The 16,600-nt window shown below is 41.6% G+C and overlaps 1 protein-coding gene across 1 annotated transcript in view; it reads left to right on the top strand.

Moving 5' to 3' along the window:
- Positions 1 to 16,600, top strand: part of FREM2 (FRAS1 related extracellular matrix 2) — a 211,593-nt gene that overhangs the window by 165,857 nt on the left and 29,136 nt on the right. The window contains exons 12-14 of the mRNA XM_014604798.3: positions 7,992 to 8,122; positions 9,444 to 9,602; positions 12,520 to 12,823. Coding sequence (XP_014460284.2) covers positions 7,992 to 8,122; positions 9,444 to 9,602; positions 12,520 to 12,823 — 594 coding nt within the window. The remainder of the gene's footprint in view (positions 1 to 7,991; positions 8,123 to 9,443; positions 9,603 to 12,519; positions 12,824 to 16,600) is intronic.

The following is a 16,600-nucleotide window of genomic DNA, read 5'->3' as shown; positions in this document are numbered from 1 at the left end:
GGTCTTATCAGTTCACTCTCTATCTATTGGCCTTGAAGCTCCTCTAAAACTAGTAAGATACATTTCCCAGCACTTCTGTGCAAGCCATGTATGGTATACCTAGTCCTGTAGTGATTGGGCCCTACTTTGGTTCATGCTGTTAATAGGACCTCTGTATTTTTTTTACATGCACAATGGTTGTATTAATCCAAACTCTAGCAAGGCTACATTTTTCATTATGGTTACTAATATTTTAAACAGATGAATATCTGTTTTATCCTGCTTTCAATCTCTGGACAGCAATTTTCCTGCAGCAGCTTTTCAGCCCAGGGTCCTTTGTTCTTCCAGAGGCTTGAAAGCAAGAAGAGGTTGTATCAAAAGTATTTTTGTACTAGAGCCCCCAAAATGAGAGCAGACCACACAGTCTAGACTGCAACCATTTCGATCAAAAATTTGTCCTATAATTAACAAGGCAAATTATCACATGTGGCAGACAACTGGATTATGTACTAGATGTATGATCATTGTTTAGGAGCAGTCTAAGTTTGTACTGTGGTCAAATGTTCTGTATGACTTGTGACAAAAGAAATACCTGCTACCTGATTAGTTAAAGGGAGCTCTTATAGTTATGAATACCTGTTGCTTATTCCAGATGGATAGCTTGGACATACAAATTAATGGTTGATGGGCTGTTTATGGAAACCTTAGAAAAATCAGTCAATGAAATGCAATGAGCCTCCATCTTCATTAAGACATAGTGCTAACCAACCTGCAGTGGTAGTTACTATAAACATGGTAACCCGGCCACTGACAGTTGCTAAAAAGAAAGTGTGATTGGATCTAATGCACAATCCCAACAGTCATGCTTCCAGCCATGTCACATGTGCATGGGAGGAGGTACAACTGTAGAATCAAGCAGGAGATCCAATTATGCCATGTTGCCAGTGCAGGGGGAGCCTGAGATCATAATCTTGGGCTCTCCCTGCACCAGCAGTCTTTGCTTGCATAGCTAGGAGCCCCATCAGTTGAACTTCTATAGCTGGGAGCTCTGTCAGCTGATCAGGACTACTAGCCAAGGGAGCTCATTGTGCTCCCCAAGCTGGGAGCTACGAACAGCTGACCTGAGCTCCTAGCCTCAGGAGCACACAGGAGTGTGTTCCCAAAGCTGGGAGTACTGGCAACACATTCAATTAAATGTGTGATATTTTGTATAACAACTTCATTGTTTTTTCCTTTTTTTATGATACCATTAATTGATTGAATATGTAGCCAGGTCACTACTCAAGATTCAAGAAGGAAATATTTCCCAGGTAAGGGGGGAAATCACAAGCCGCCAGCAAAGGTCTCTACTTTTCTTTTCAAGCAACAAACCTATCAGCATGACAAAGACAACATGGGCATTTGTACAAGAGAACTTTCTCCTTTTCAGTATAACCTCTGCAGGCAGTCTTGTGAAATGGCTGTTAGCAGTCACAGCATGGCTCAAGTAGCAAGCTTCACGTTTATATTCATTCATAGGCAGCATGTCCACCAGTATCCTGAGAAACAGTCTGTTCCTAATTTACCTCCTGTTTGAAAGTACATGCAATCCACAAATTGAACCTAGTACAGAGGATTCTTTGTGGATTGCATGTACTTTCAAACAGGAGGTAAATTAGGAACAGTCTGTTTCTCACCCAGCAGTCAAATCAGTGACTACAATTTTGCCACTAGTCAGCTATTTCTACATTATGGTCTTTTGTTGTCGTTTTTTCTTTGCTGCTGGGATTGTTGGTGCCTTTCACTGGATTAGCCCAATTTCTTCTGAAGGCATGGAACCACTCATGAGTTACAGTACAAATTAGGCATCATTCCCAAATCACATAATTTCAGCCGTTCTCTCTGTGCCATGGCTGAACAAAAGGACAGGCATGTCCAGTCAGGTTCAGACCAGTGATCTGTCAAGTCTGTTGTAAATGCCTGACAGGAGCCAGTACCACTTTTATCAGAAGATTAAATAACCCAGTCTAGAGAATTAAAGATGTTAACATGACAGTTTCACTGTACAACAATAAACAGTTTAAAGGAGTTTGGATCACACATGCACAGTGCAGAGACCATGACAACAACCACTTTTTAAAATTGTTTCAACCTTTTATAAAAGATGCAGAAAAAAGAAAAGAAAACAGATAAAGCACTGAAACTGTGAAGTATTGAACCATTTATTTTAACAAAATCCCTTATTTCCTTTCCTTTATTCCTGATCTAGACTTTTTATAGAAAGAAACCCTGTTTGACATTGCTTACATGACATAAAAGATGGTACTTACTGTACTTACAGGAGAAAAAGGAAAACAGTTGATATAGGTTGTAGCTGTTGTTACTGCTCTTGTTAAAGTTTCTTGAAGACAAAAGAAGATACAAACACAACTACTAAAAAGAAAAAAACAACAGAGATAAAAAATGCAGCTCCAGTGTCTGGTGTTGACTCTTACTTGCAGTATCACATTCAACATCTATAGGGTTACTGGGCATTTTGAACCCTGGCAAATTTGTACAGCAATGGGCTATTTAATACATTGCTTTTATCTGCTTTTTTGGTCATAGGCTTATAGCTAATAAAATAGTCTTGACCAGGCAAGACAAGCTTTTATCTAATTTTATCTTAAACAAAAAGCAAAAGGAATGAGAGAGAAGAATGAAAAGATGCATGTTTTGGAAGAAAACGGGCGTTAAGAAAGGTGGTAATGGCAGGATGCAAATCTCACATCCCAGGTTGTATCATAATCTAGCAAAACCCAATGCTGAACTCATCTGGGTGCCTCTTCCTGGGGACCTAACTAAATTTATTCACTTTATTCCATTTGAAATATTATGACCTCAGAGTTGTTGCAGGCAAGATATTAAAATCTCATACCAGCTGCCATATTAGGCATATTGGAAACTATTTAAAATGGAGATAAGACTCCCTCAGCATCACGCTTAGTGGCATTGAAGGGCATGAGCCTTATTTGAGGAAGGTTTCCAAAGTATATCCCCATTCCTCTGCAGAGTCACTCAGTGTCAGGAAGGAGGTTTTAAGGTTGATTTCCAAACACATCCTTGAATATGAATTTCTTGCTGTATTATTTTACTGCAAAAATAATTAAACCACTTCTTATGCTTTCCTTTCCTGCTTCTGTGATTCACCACTCACTAACTCCCCTTAGTGATGTCTCAGGAGAGAAGTTGGGCAGCCAAATGAGAAATGTCTTGTCTATACATTTCCTCTCTGTAAGTGACTCTCTCCAAATTTAGCCCAATCTGGAAGCCCAGCATTTGACTCCAGTACAGTTTGCAGAGAATTATTTGCAAAGCTCTTTTCTTAGTGCTCAAAATTAGCTGCCAGAATATTTCTACAGTTTTGGCAGAATTCTTCTTGTGCCCTGACCTGCCATTAGGGCTTAATCCTGGAGTTCCCCCCAGCAGCGCTGGGCCATCTCCATATTCCACACTTGGGAAGTATTGCCCACTGGTGATGAATGATGAGGAAAGCTGCTTATAGAATTATCAGCTAGGAAATAATTTCATTCCAGTTGCTGAGAAATCTCTGCCTCCTACATGTACAAGCTTCATTCATCCCTCCTCAAAACCACAGGAATTGTTAGTGTCAGCTGGTATTGACTCTATATTATCTTATGCTTGCTTCCCACTTCATATTGTCAACCAGCAGAGAGTGCATGGCATGGGAGCATTACTTCTGAAGGAAACCCACTACCAAAGAGGAACAGATAATGCTGGGTCTCTGTCTAAAAGCCTTTGAGGAAGATCTGGATTCCACCACAGATTTCAGAGCGTTTGCAGGGTTAGAGAGTGAGCCTGTTCTGCTGTAGGAGTAAACCTCACATCCCTGACTGGATTGTCCCAAAGAAACTGAAACGAAGTAAAATTCCTGGTCCTTATATGCAACATATACTATTCCACAAAGAATAATTTCATAGGGCACTGGTTCCTGAACTGTGGCACATGTGATCCTTATTCTGCAACAGGCTACTCCCTTCTTAATTAAAATTGTGATGATGAGGGTGGTTCTTGAGAAATGTTGAGAGATGACAGTTGTACTTTAGCCCCAAAATTTTGGAAACCACTGCCATAAGTAGGTCTACATGGTGCAAAGCAGTGCTGTCTAAAATGCCCTGCGCTAGCTGTGTGCACACTAGCTCCTGGACTGTCATAGGCAGTCCTCAATTTGAGAATGATCTCTACCACAGCTCATTGATGGGTCTTGAGATGATTTAAGAATCCAATCTGTGAACCACAGATCCATCTGCAGAAGTTGCAGTTCTTTCCACAGGGGACAGTAAGCCTTAGGCAAGGATTTTTCTCCTTTTCCTTCCTTCCTTTCTTTGCTCTCTCCTCTCTGTTTTGATGGCAAGACACTGTACCTTGAAGCAGGCTGCTGCTTGGTTGAGTTTGCAGCACCATTGGAGTCAGTTAGCAGCCAGCTCCTCCCAGGTCTTGATGTTGGTATCTGTTTTTGTGATGTATGCCTTTAGTGTGTCCTTGTAACATGTCCTCTAGCTGCCACAAAATCTCAAGTTGTAATTAAGCTGGGAGTAGAACATTTGTTTTGGGAGTCGAGAATCCAGGCATCCATACACAATGTCTGGTCCAGCAGAGTTGGTGCTTGAGGATCACTGACTCAACACTGGTAACATTGACTTTAGCAAGGATTTTGGCATTTGTGACGTGTTCTTCCCATTTGATGTGGAAGGTTTTCTGGGGGCATCATTGGTGATACCTCTCCAGGCCCTCAAGAGGATGACAGTGGATCATCCATGATTCATGTTTGGTATTCAATATGAATTCCAGAAAGGTGATCATCCTTAATGATGGTGGTCAAAAAAATGGAGGAAAAAATTGGGGCGATGACATAAGTTTGACCCTAGTTTGGATGACAAATGGATCTGTCTCCAATCCACTAGGAAGAATGGTCACAGTCATCTGGTCATGGAGAAGCCTCAAGACCTTGGTGTGTTTTTCAGGGCATCCAGATCTGGCCAGTTCTTTCTACAAGGCTTCATGACTGATGAAGTCAAAGGCCTTAGTAAGATCAGCAAAGGCTATATACAGGTCCTGATGTTCATGACACTTTTCTTGGAGCTGGTCAGTAACAAAGATCATGTCAGTTGCCCCACGAGATGGTCTGAAATCACACTGAGATTCTGGCAGGACTCAGCTAGAGGTGAAAGATGGTTCAGAAGGATGTGGACAAGGGTTTTCCCTGCTGTGGAAAGGAGGGTGATACCTCAGTAGTTACTACACACAGACTTAGCTCCTTTCGTGAAGATAGTCTTGATGTTAACATTCCTCAGGTCCCCAGGGATATCCTCATTGTTCCAAATTCAAAGAATAAATTTGTGAAAATCTCAGTACCAGTTCCTCTTCACCAGCCTTGAAGATTTTAGCAGGTATTCCATACTGCCCAGTAGCCTTGTTGTTCTTGCTTTCATGGATGGCATGCCAGATTTATTCTAGTATAGGAGGGTTGGCAAGGGATCCCCTTTCAGAGTGCTAGGGGACAGATTCAGTGGTGGCATCCATCATGGTTGACTCACAGTTCAGGAGTGCCTTAGAGTGCTCTTTCCATCTAGCTTAGATAGATTCATTCAGCCATCCAGTGTTTACACGAAAGTAGAATTGTGGGAAGTTGGACTGTAGATGGCTTTCATTGCTTGGAAAAACTATGTATATCATGTTTGTTAGCATAGAACTGAATCTTCGTGGCTTTATCTTGCCACCACTGATTTTTGATTTCCTGGATCCTCCTTTGAGCTTTGACCCTGAGGAGCTGATATGTCTCCTGCTGCTGCTGAAATAAGGTGTCATCTTATCAAGCAGAATGAGCCCTTCTCTTCCAGTTTAGGAAGTCTTGGATCTCAGCATCTCTCACAGTGAACCAGTCTTGGTGTCAATGGGTGGTATAGCCAATGGATTCAGCACAGGCCATATGGACAGCAGTTTTAAGTGCCTTCCAGAGTTCCTCAGTGTTGCCTTCAATTGTGGGCAGAGCAGAGAGCTTTTCATAAAGACACTGTTGGAGGTCCTTGCAGACCTTTGGATCTTGAAGAGCTTTGATCTTGAATGTCCTTTGCAGTGCCTTTGGCTGTTTCTGGTGTCTTGGAGCAGGCCGGATGTTCATAGTGGACCTGATAAGGTAATGATCTGTCCAACAGTCATTGGTTCCTTACATGGCTTGTGTGATATGGACATCCATTTGATCACAAGCTCTAACAATGACATAGTTGAGGAGGTACTAGTACTTAGGGCAAGATTGTTTGCAGGTAGTCTTGTATTTGTCACTGTCTGAAAACAGTGTCCGTAATGTCAAGACCATGCTCCAAGCATTTGCTTAGAAGGATGGCTTTGGAGTTGGCTTTCCTTACTCCTTCCTTCCCTGTGGTGCAACTCTAGAGTTCTCCTGGATCAGAAGTGGTATAACTATGCTAGTGCAGAAATGCATGAAGTCTAATAGGCTTCGTTGGCTTCTTAGCAGAACTTATTGACCCCTACGCAGTGCCACACATAACACAGCTGCCCTGCATCCAGTCTGGGATCTGACCCAGGCAAAGCTAGTATGACATCTCTCAGCAAGGCCCTGCTGACCTCACACCACAGAGACATACTTTCTTAGTGTTTAAGGCCAAAGGGGATCATTAGATCATCTAGTCCAACCTCCTGTATATTATAAGCCATTAAACATCACCAGGTTATCCCTGTATGCAGCATGGGAGCTTGTATTCAGATAAATATATCGTCTAGAAGAGCATACACTCTTCATTTGCAAACATCAAGAAATGGTGAATCCACTTCTTCCTTTAGTAGTTTGCCTCAGCCTCAGCAAGCCCCATCAGAGTCTACACTTGAATTGCAGGGGACTAAATAATGCTGCCATAGGTAAGTACTTGGGTTGACAAGTACTAAACTATGGCAGCTTTTATTAGTTTCCTGCAACCTAATAGGGCCACACGTGTAGACACTGAGACTTTACTGCAGAGTAATTAGGCAACTCCACAGTAAATGTCTCATGTAGATGTGCCCAGTATTTTTCCCCTGTGAAGACAGTTATACCCTAATTAAGATTATTTTTAAACTTAATAGATTGAGCTATTAACATTTCTTACTGTAAAGCTTTTTCTATCTCTTTATCTTTTTTTTGGGTGGGGGGGGTGTCTTTTCTACACCCTCTCTAATTTTCCCATCCTTTTTTTTAAATTTAGACACCAGAAGCATATCAAATATTTTACTCTTGATCTTACCAGTTCTGTACAGGTACGATCACTACCCCAATCTTACTCACTACTTCCCTATGTATACCACATCCAAGAATTGCAATGATTCAGCCTGGCCTGAAAACTTGAATTCTTTTTCCAGTATGATCCCTAATTTCTTGTCACAGTTACTGCTTTCCAGCATACAGTCATGCACTCAGTAGATCTTATTCCATAGATGGGTAACTTTGCATTTGGCTATATTACAGTGCATTTTGTTTGAATAGTCCCAGCTGACCAAGTAAACCAATTAAACCTATAGGTTAATTATTCTTTTTCTGTTGTTCTGTTCCATTCTGCTTTATATCATTTTCAGATTTTATCAGCAATGATTTTTTTTTATTTCATCCCAGACCATTTAGAAAAATGTTAAATAATGTGAGGATTTACAGAACCCATTAAAACCTCCTGTATATAATAAAGATTCGCCATATTCAACTACTCTTTTAAAAGCTGACAGACAGCCTGTTCTTAATCCATTTACTATGTACCTATGCAATAAGTATACAATCTCATTAGTAATTTTTCTTTGTTATGTTTGAATAACATAAACTAATTTGTACAGCTTATGTGAAAATATGTAATTCACAAGGCAAGTATTAAAAGTTATAGTTCTCTGTGATGGCAGAAGAGAGAGAGAGATACCTAAGAATGCAGTCTGACTCTCATGAACTGCAGGTTTATTCTTTATGGTCTTATTGGGCTTTTTATTTTTTTTTTTAGAAATTGAATTCAAGGAAGGTGAAACGCAGCACTTTGTGAACATTGAAATTCTTTTTGATGGAGTTAGAGAAATGAGAGAAGCCTTCACTATTCATCTGAAGCCTGATGAGAACATGGTGGCAGAGATACAGGTAAATAATGCAAACCGACACTTGTATTAAAATATGACAGACAGATTTATATATTTGCATAGTCAGGGATAGCATTAAAGCCAATACTGCAAAATCTAAAGATGTATTCTAATCCCTTCCAAAATAATTTATTTCCATGGCATCAGAGCTCAAACAGCCACAGGGACCCTGAGAATATATATAAAATAAATACCTGCTATATTTCCTTCCACATGAATTCTTCATATTAAAACTGTTCTAGGAGACGTTAACTGTCAACAAAATGTAACATCAGTGCTGCTAGCTTGTGGAAATGCTATGCCAACACTTATATTAAATGTTAGCTCATACTGTAAGTTCTCCTATTACTATACTGGTGGCTTAAAAACCAACAATGGAATAGTCTTGTTACTGAGCAATATATTCTATTGCTATTTAACACTAATATTTTTTTCCTAATATGATTTTGCCTATTCATGACCTAAATCATGTAAAATCTTTTATTGTGTTTAAGAACTTAATCAGTATAACTCTGTGAATAGTAACTTATGCCTAACTCCTGGCATAGCCGTCATTAACAATTACAGATATCATAGATCCATCAGGCACTTGAAGTGTCAACATGTAATAGAGATTACAGTTCTTCCAATATGCTTGTGTAGATCATGCATGCCATGAAACACGAACTAGAAGTCCTAATGCCATCAACTATCTCAGAAATGCAAATGTGCCTCTGCCAGTGCCACAGCAAGAAAGTTTGGTGCCCAGGGAAACCCCACCTTCACCCCATGCACAGATCTGGGGGCACACACCCTCCCCATACTTGTCCAGGGTGCACACAGTGGCAGGAGCTCTCCCCTCTCCCCCAGTGATCCACTTGTGGCTCTGTACTGTGCCCTGCCCCAGCTGGGCAGCACATATCCCAGTCCCAGCCACCCTCCTCCCTCACTGGGAGGCCCCCCCATGCCTCTTCCCTCCCCGTGTCCCTTCACCCCCACAACAGACTCACCAGCCAGACGCTGCTGTCCAAGCTGCCAAGCTGGCCACATGCATTTATTGGTGACATTATCGGCCACATCAGTCAAAATTTTTCGAAATATTTATAACAAAATATCAACTTGCAACTCGCTTGTTGGTGCCCCTTTGCTTCGGCGCCCAGGGTGGTCACCCCACTCACCTCTCCCTTGCTACAGTACTGGCCTCTGCATTCTTCTTTATCACCGTGGAGTATTTTTTCTGAAACTTTCGGTCCAGTTTTAAAATAACTACTCCTCCTTAAATATGAATATCCGTGTTCTTTGCAAATTTCTACTAAAAGTCATTTATATATTTTAATTGCCAGACAACTAAGGCCATTGTATACATTGAAGAAACGAACAGCATGGCAGATGTTACCTTCCCCTCAATCCCTCAAGTTGTATCCCTTTTGATATATGATGATACTTCCAGAACCAAAGAAAGAATTAATCCGGTGGCTGGCTATCCTGTTGTCTGTATCACAGTGAGTATCTAGATGAGAAATGGAAGCAAAACCTGCATATGAATTAGTTCAAACACACAAAGGAATTCTGTCCTCTGTGAGGAAATTCGTGAAGGGCTGTTTTTAAATAAAAATGCCTTTTTCAAATAGTTTTGCCTGTATAAAGTAGGAAATAAATGGCTAAAGACAAAATCCTGTTTGTTGCAAAGATGTCTAAATGGCAACTACAGACTGGAGGGATGTGGGCAGTGGAGTCCCTCAGGGCTTGGTCCAGTGGCCTGTACTGTTCAACATCTTTATCGGCAATCTGGATGTGTGTGTGGAAAACAGGCTGTCCAGATTTGCTGACAACACCAAGATGTGGGGCGAGGTGGACACGCTGGAGGGGAGGGACAGAACCCAGCTAGATCTAGACAGGTTACAGAGGTGGGAGAATGAGAATAGGATGGAATTCAATGCAGACAAGTGCAGGGTACTGCATCTAGGAAGAAGGAACCTGCAACACACCTATAGGCTGGGGAACACCCTTCTTGCCAACACGGTGGCAGAAAGGGATCTTGGAGTCACTGTTGACTCAGGCTGGACATCAGGAGACATTACTTTACAGCTAGGGCTGCCAGGCTCTGAAATGGACTCCCAAGGGAGGTGGTGCTCTCTCCTACCCTGGGGATCTTCAAGAGGAGCCTGGACAGATATTAGGCTGGGGTGTTATGACCCTGGCACTCGTTTCAGTCCTCCACCTTTTGAGAAAGACAGAGAGTCATGGTCCCCACAGAAAAAGGAGCCTAACTTTTTGGCTTTTACTTTCTCCACTGAAATCTCTCCTGAAATCTCACTTTTTCTGTAAAAATCTCACTTTTTCTTTACCGCTTACATCCAGATTCCGCAAGAGGGTGGAGTGGTCATACTCATGATTGGTGATTTTTCTTCTTTTTAAGATCACCCTATATACTGTAGGCAAGTCCCTTCTCTCTTCCATTGATGCTACTCTGTTGGCTTAGAACTCAGATCTTGTATATACTGAGCAGTGCCCTAACCTCGAGGCCATTGGAGGAAAAAAACTTTTATGCAGCTGTTATTTTTTGGATAAGAATTGAGCACAGACAGAATTGACAATTTTCACCTGATCTGGCCCCAGAAAGCACTCTACAGCTGTGACCAAACAGAAGTGTATGGCTACAGACCACTTCAAAAGGGCCTGATCCAATGAAAATATGAGCCCTCATTGCATGAACACACTCCAGAATGGAGCGCCTTCTGTAACTTGTGCCTGCGAAGTTCCCAGCCTGTTGCTCTTTTTAGAATGGGAGTGGGGTAGAGGGAGCAGGAGGTGTTTGGTCTGGGGTTCTTTCATCCAGCTGTGGAGGGTGGAATGGGTGGATTGGAGCCCCCCCCCACCTTAGGGGGCTTCAGTCCCCCCACCCCACCCTGCAGTGTCAACTGGGGAACCCCAAGAACAAGCTGTCTCTGCTCCCTTTCCCCTCATCCATTCTGAAACAGTGTCTGTGCTGGGAGGGAGGAGTGGCATTGATACAGAGACTGAGCTGCAGACTCGCAGCAAGCAGCTGTAATCCACAACTCCCGGACAACTCTGGGACACTGAACCCCCAACAGTGAACTTCTTTTGGGTCCAGGGGATCATTGCAACTCATAGCGATTCCTGCAAAGTGCTATGGGTTGCAACAGGGAGCTGCTTTTCTGTCTGTGCCCAATGGATACATCTCTAGAGGCATCAGAGTGCTTTGCATTGAAACAAAAAGGAGAGCTGGATGGATCTTCAGGGCAATGTAGAATGCACCTTCAGGGGCTCCCAATGTCACCACTGAAAGTATAGGAGAAATACACATCTACACTGGTAAAGCATAATGCCTCCTTGGGCCTAACCTGGAAAAAACAGAGACTAAATTGCAGCGGTCTCATCAACAAAAGAGCCAGTATAGTGCGTGATACTGTATTTTTCCTTTGCACAGGATGTGTAGATAAGCATTGTGAACAGTTTAATTATGCATATACTCAAAAAAAGCTTTTCCTTCAACTTTAACAGTAGGTAAACAAGGGATTTCTCCCAATTTTTATGAAAAGCACTAAAGTTGTTAGAAAGTTCTGCTCCCAAAATATTCAAAAGTCATCCAACACCAAAGTTTCATGTACATCTTCATTTCTTGTTTATAACAATTCAAGGCCAGTTTCTTGGTTTGTACTTCAACCCCTTCTCCCACAAAAGATGCTTTAACATGGCTGTTAGCAATTCCTTTTAAATAGGATAGGACATAGGCTGCTCTAACCTGTGGGGAATCCAAATCAACTTTTGAGGAAAGAAAAGTTGCAGAACGACATGCTTCACTCACCCAATTCCATGTTCTATGCCAAATTCTTCAGCACTTATTTTAAGGACCTTGTGCAAAGTGTGCCCAAGACTCAATTACGTCTTCATCCTGCATCATTAAATTCAGTGGGGATTTTGCCAATAACCTGGATGAGAGCATGTGAGGGGCAAGAATACTTATGGGTGACATGAGGCATGCATTTAAAAAAAATGTCCAAGGCTACTCCACTTTGTTGATTTCCTACAGTTTTACCTGTATAAATCAGGTCTGAATTTGTCCAAGTATGAATAATTGTAAATTAAAACATGCAAGCTTAGAAGCACAAGTACAACAGTAGGGAGCCAGTAAAATAAGTTGCTAAAGATTTTTTTTTTTAAGAACAAAGCTATTTTTTATGTATTTGCTTAGCTCTGAAATTCTTCTTTGCTGTTTCATGATTTTAGCTCTCAGTGTCAATTAGCTTTCTATCTTTACTTTAAACTTTTATTGTGGTGCTTTTCCTCCACTGCGGGAAGAGCTATGGGTGAGTTCAGTCTTGCCTGAGTTTCCTTATCTTCTCACTGCTTGGAGTTTTCTTTATCATGAAATGCAACATGTCTGACTTTCCACAGGCTTGCAATCCTAAATATGCAGATTATGACAAGACAGGTTCGATATGTGTGAGCGAAAATATCAACAACACCCTGACTCATTACCGATGGCTGGTTAGCGCACCCACTGGCTCTGATGGTGTAACCAGCCCCATGAGAGAAGTTGATTTTGATACTTTCTTCACTTCATCCAAGTTAATCACACTGGACTCCATTTACTTCCAAGCGGGGTCCCGGGTCCAATGTGCAGCCCGTGCTGTGAATTCAGATGGAAATGAAGGCCTGGAGCTCATGAGCCCTATTGTAGCAATAAGCATGGATGAGGGTAATGTATCCATAATCTGTAGCAAAACTGGCAGAATGTATTCTGAAATAAATGTACATTCCATGCAGGTGATACCTGGTTAACTGATTGGAGAAACATAGAGGGCAGACAGAAACGACAGTTTTTGCCTGATCTGGCCACAGAAAGAAGTTTATAGCTGTGATCAAACACAAATGCACGGCTGCAAACAGCTTCTAAAATGGGTGATTGAATGAAAATCTGACCCCTCATTGCATGGGAGGGGGGAAAGGGAGCAGAGGGAGTTCAGTCTGGGGGGTTCTCAGCCCCCCTTGGAGGGTGGGATAGGTATATTGCAGCCCCCTCTCCCCCAAGGTGGGGCGGCTCCAATTCACTCACCCCACCCTTCAGCACCAGCTGGGGAGCCCCATGAACAAACTTGCTCTGCTGCCTTCCCCCCTCCCATTCTGAAAATAGTAAGCACTGGCAGAGAGCCTGGACATTGCTATGGGAACCTGGAGGCAGGCTCCAGCTGCATCTAGATTCCCCTCTTCCCTGGAACCAACAGTGAACTTCTGTTTGGTCTGGGGTAACATTGTAACTCAGAACCCTTTGCAAAAATTATTCTGAGTTACAGCTGGGAGCTGCACTTCTGTCTGTGCCCATAATATTATTGTGTTTCCAGAATCTACAAAGCCGGGACTTCTAATGCAAAAGCAAAAGAAAGAAAGAAAGAAAGAAAGAAAGAAAGAAAGAAAGAAAGAAAGAAAGAAAGAAAGAAAGAAAGAAAGAAAGAAAGAAAGAAAGAAAGAAAGAAAGAAAGAAAGAAAGAAAGAAAGAAAGAAAGAAAGAAAGAAAGAAAGAAAGAAAGAAAGAAAGAAAGGAAAAATACCTTTTAAAAAGGGAGCAAAGTGAGAGAAAGGCAAAATCCTTTCAGGTTTTATCTGCAATATAAAGAAGCGTAAAAGGTTCTTCTACAGCACATACCATGCTTGTATAATTTAAAATTTGAAAATTTTATGTTCCGCTTATAAAGCAGAGATGTGTTTGAGTTAATGTGCCAGTTAGAAAATGAAGGCATATCAGGCAATGAGGACAAAATTCCAAAGCACTGCACTTTTTTAAGCCTAGTATAGATAATACCAGTTCTTTGTGTCACCGGACCTCTCTTTGCTGCTACAGTAACTTTTTTATTCTTTGTAATATCCCATTTCCAAGACAAGAAAGTAAATTATCCCTTCCATGCTAGATTTCTCATTTTAATTTCAAGGGCTTGGCTAATCCCAACTACATTTTTAAGGAAAATATTCTAATTTCTACTGGATTCAGGATTTAGAGAGCTGAATTAGCAACACTTCTGTTTGCTTGTTTTCTTTTACTATATTTTCATGTATAGAACACACCTTTTTCTCCAGAATCAGCCCCTTCAAACTGGACTCCATGAATTAAGCAGGGGTGTAGGTTGTAGCCGTGTTGGTCAAAGGACATATGCAGACAAGGTTCTTTGGGTAAATGAGGTATCTTTTATTAGACCAACCCAAGTAGTTGGAAAAATTCTTCTTAGCAAGCTTTCACTTGACAAGGACACTCCTCCAAAGAGAGAGATCATACTTTTGAAAGAGCCACCCAGATACCACATGAAGAGTTGCCGCAGTACAGAAGAAAAACCCCCATGAATCTCACACCACTGGTTATGACATACCATTCCTCCCTGGAACCTGTAGGGATAATCTTCAAACAGTTGCAACCCATACTAGAAGGAGACCCAATTATCAAAGAGATCTTTCCGGATCCACCCATCCTAGCCTTCAAACAAGCACCAGACCTCTCTAACCTCATCACCAGAAGCAAACTTCCTACAGCCCAAAGCACACCAAATGTGGGACAAGAAATGTAAAACCTGCCAACACATCTCCACCACCTCCACAATTACTACATCCTACAACAGAGCCATCAGCATTCCTGGATCTTACACCTGCACCTCCTGAAATGTAATACAGGCAGTCCTTGGACTTATGACAAAATTGGTTCCTGAACACTGCATCTTAAGTCAAAACGTAACTCAGAACCAATTTTCTCATAAGAAACAATGTTATAAGTGGGGTATGTGGTCCTGTACCAAGGCCCAATACCCTATTTTCACCAAAAATACCCCAGAATTTTGTACTCGATCAATTGTAGAGCAGTACGTTAATGTATTTATATTGTAAATAGCAATCATTGATTTGGAAGGACTTCTTTGAGGTGACGTTGCTGGACTTTCTGAAAGGCTCTTGGTTGGACTTTTTGAAGGGTTGTTGGCTGGAGTCTTCTCAGGAGTCTTGGCTGCAGGTTTTTCTGGAATCTTATCTGCTTTCTTAAAGAAAGTGTCCAAGGAAGTTTGAACAGATGGGTGACACAGCGAACTTGTTCACTGGCATGGCATCACATTGGATCAAGCATTTTAAAGTTCAAACTTACACCAGAAAGTTGAAACAGGGTGTCAATTTATAAACGTTGTAAGTGTGAAACATTGTAATTCGAAACATAAGTCGAAGACTGCCTGTATATCTCATCCAGTGCACCAAATGCCCTGATGGTAAATATGTAGGAGAAACCAAACAACAACTGTATACCAGAATGAACGCACACTGAAAACATAACAAAAACAAAAATACGCAATTACTTGTAGGGGCACACTTCTCACAAGAAAACCACTCTCTCTCCAGTCTCTCAGTTCTAATCCTCAAATGGAATTTACAAAATACCTTTCACAGACGAACCTATGAACTTCATTTCATCAGTCTACTGGATACATAAAATCATGGACAAAATATAGACATTGGATTTATGACACATTATAACCTGCCTAACATCTGACTCCCCAGGTAAATCCTCCACTATTTACTAGCTGTTCTCATTCCCTTTCCCCACCCCACCCTCCCCACTCCTGTGTCTCATCCATTGACTACAGTTGCATTCATTCCCCCTTCCCCCCACCCCCACCTGTCTCTCACCTACTGACTACCTCAATTTACATTTTAACTGACTGGCTTTCTTGCATACATACTGGCCTCTGGCTGCTTTACCACTCCATCCAGGAGGAGCACAGACCATCTGCAGATGCTTACTCAGTCTGAGGAAGGGTATTTGTGCCAAAAGCTTGCTACCAAGAATTTTTCCAACTAATTGAGTTGGTCTAATAAAAGATATTGGATTTACTCAAAGAACCTTGTCTGTACTAAGCAGGGTTGCTGTTTTCTTTACTGGAAAATGTAGCACACCTGGAAATACTGTGCATGCCATTTAGTTGTCAAAATGACTGCAACTTGCATCTAGCTCAACAAGCTGAAAGGGTGGAGTCCTGTGTTAACATTCTCACAGCCTTACTTCTTGACTGAGCATTGTAGTTTATGCCTGAAGTAGCAAGTGAACTGCTGGTAGTCTCTTAATATGGTTTGTGATGTGGAAGCAACACTTTATTTAAAGGTAATTATATAAAGGACTACTTACAGTAAAGAATTAATATTCTTTCTACTGCCCTTGCAAGGGTCTGAGGCCTAACCTTTTGTAAGATAAGAGTAAGTTCTCCTGGAAGCAGTGTCCTGGAAGGTGGCATCCCAGGACACAGTCTGGGTGAGGCAATAGGAATTTTCTGCTACCAGGAATGATATGTTACAATTTAAAATATAGAGAACCAGGAAGTTCCTGCTGCTTCATCCAGACTGTCTCCTGGGATGCTACAGTTCTGGGAAACTCTGTTCCCAGGAGGACTTATTCTGTATCACCACTGGCCATGATTCAGGACTTTTTTTCCTACATTCAGTCTTCCAAAAACAA

The sequence above is a fragment of the Alligator mississippiensis genome, chromosome 1 (genome assembly GCF_030867095.1).
Source record: "Alligator mississippiensis isolate rAllMis1 chromosome 1, rAllMis1, whole genome shotgun sequence".
NCBI classification, from domain to species: domain Eukaryota; kingdom Metazoa; phylum Chordata; order Crocodylia; family Alligatoridae; genus Alligator; species Alligator mississippiensis.
This window is presented reverse-complemented; position numbering and strand designations above follow the sequence as displayed.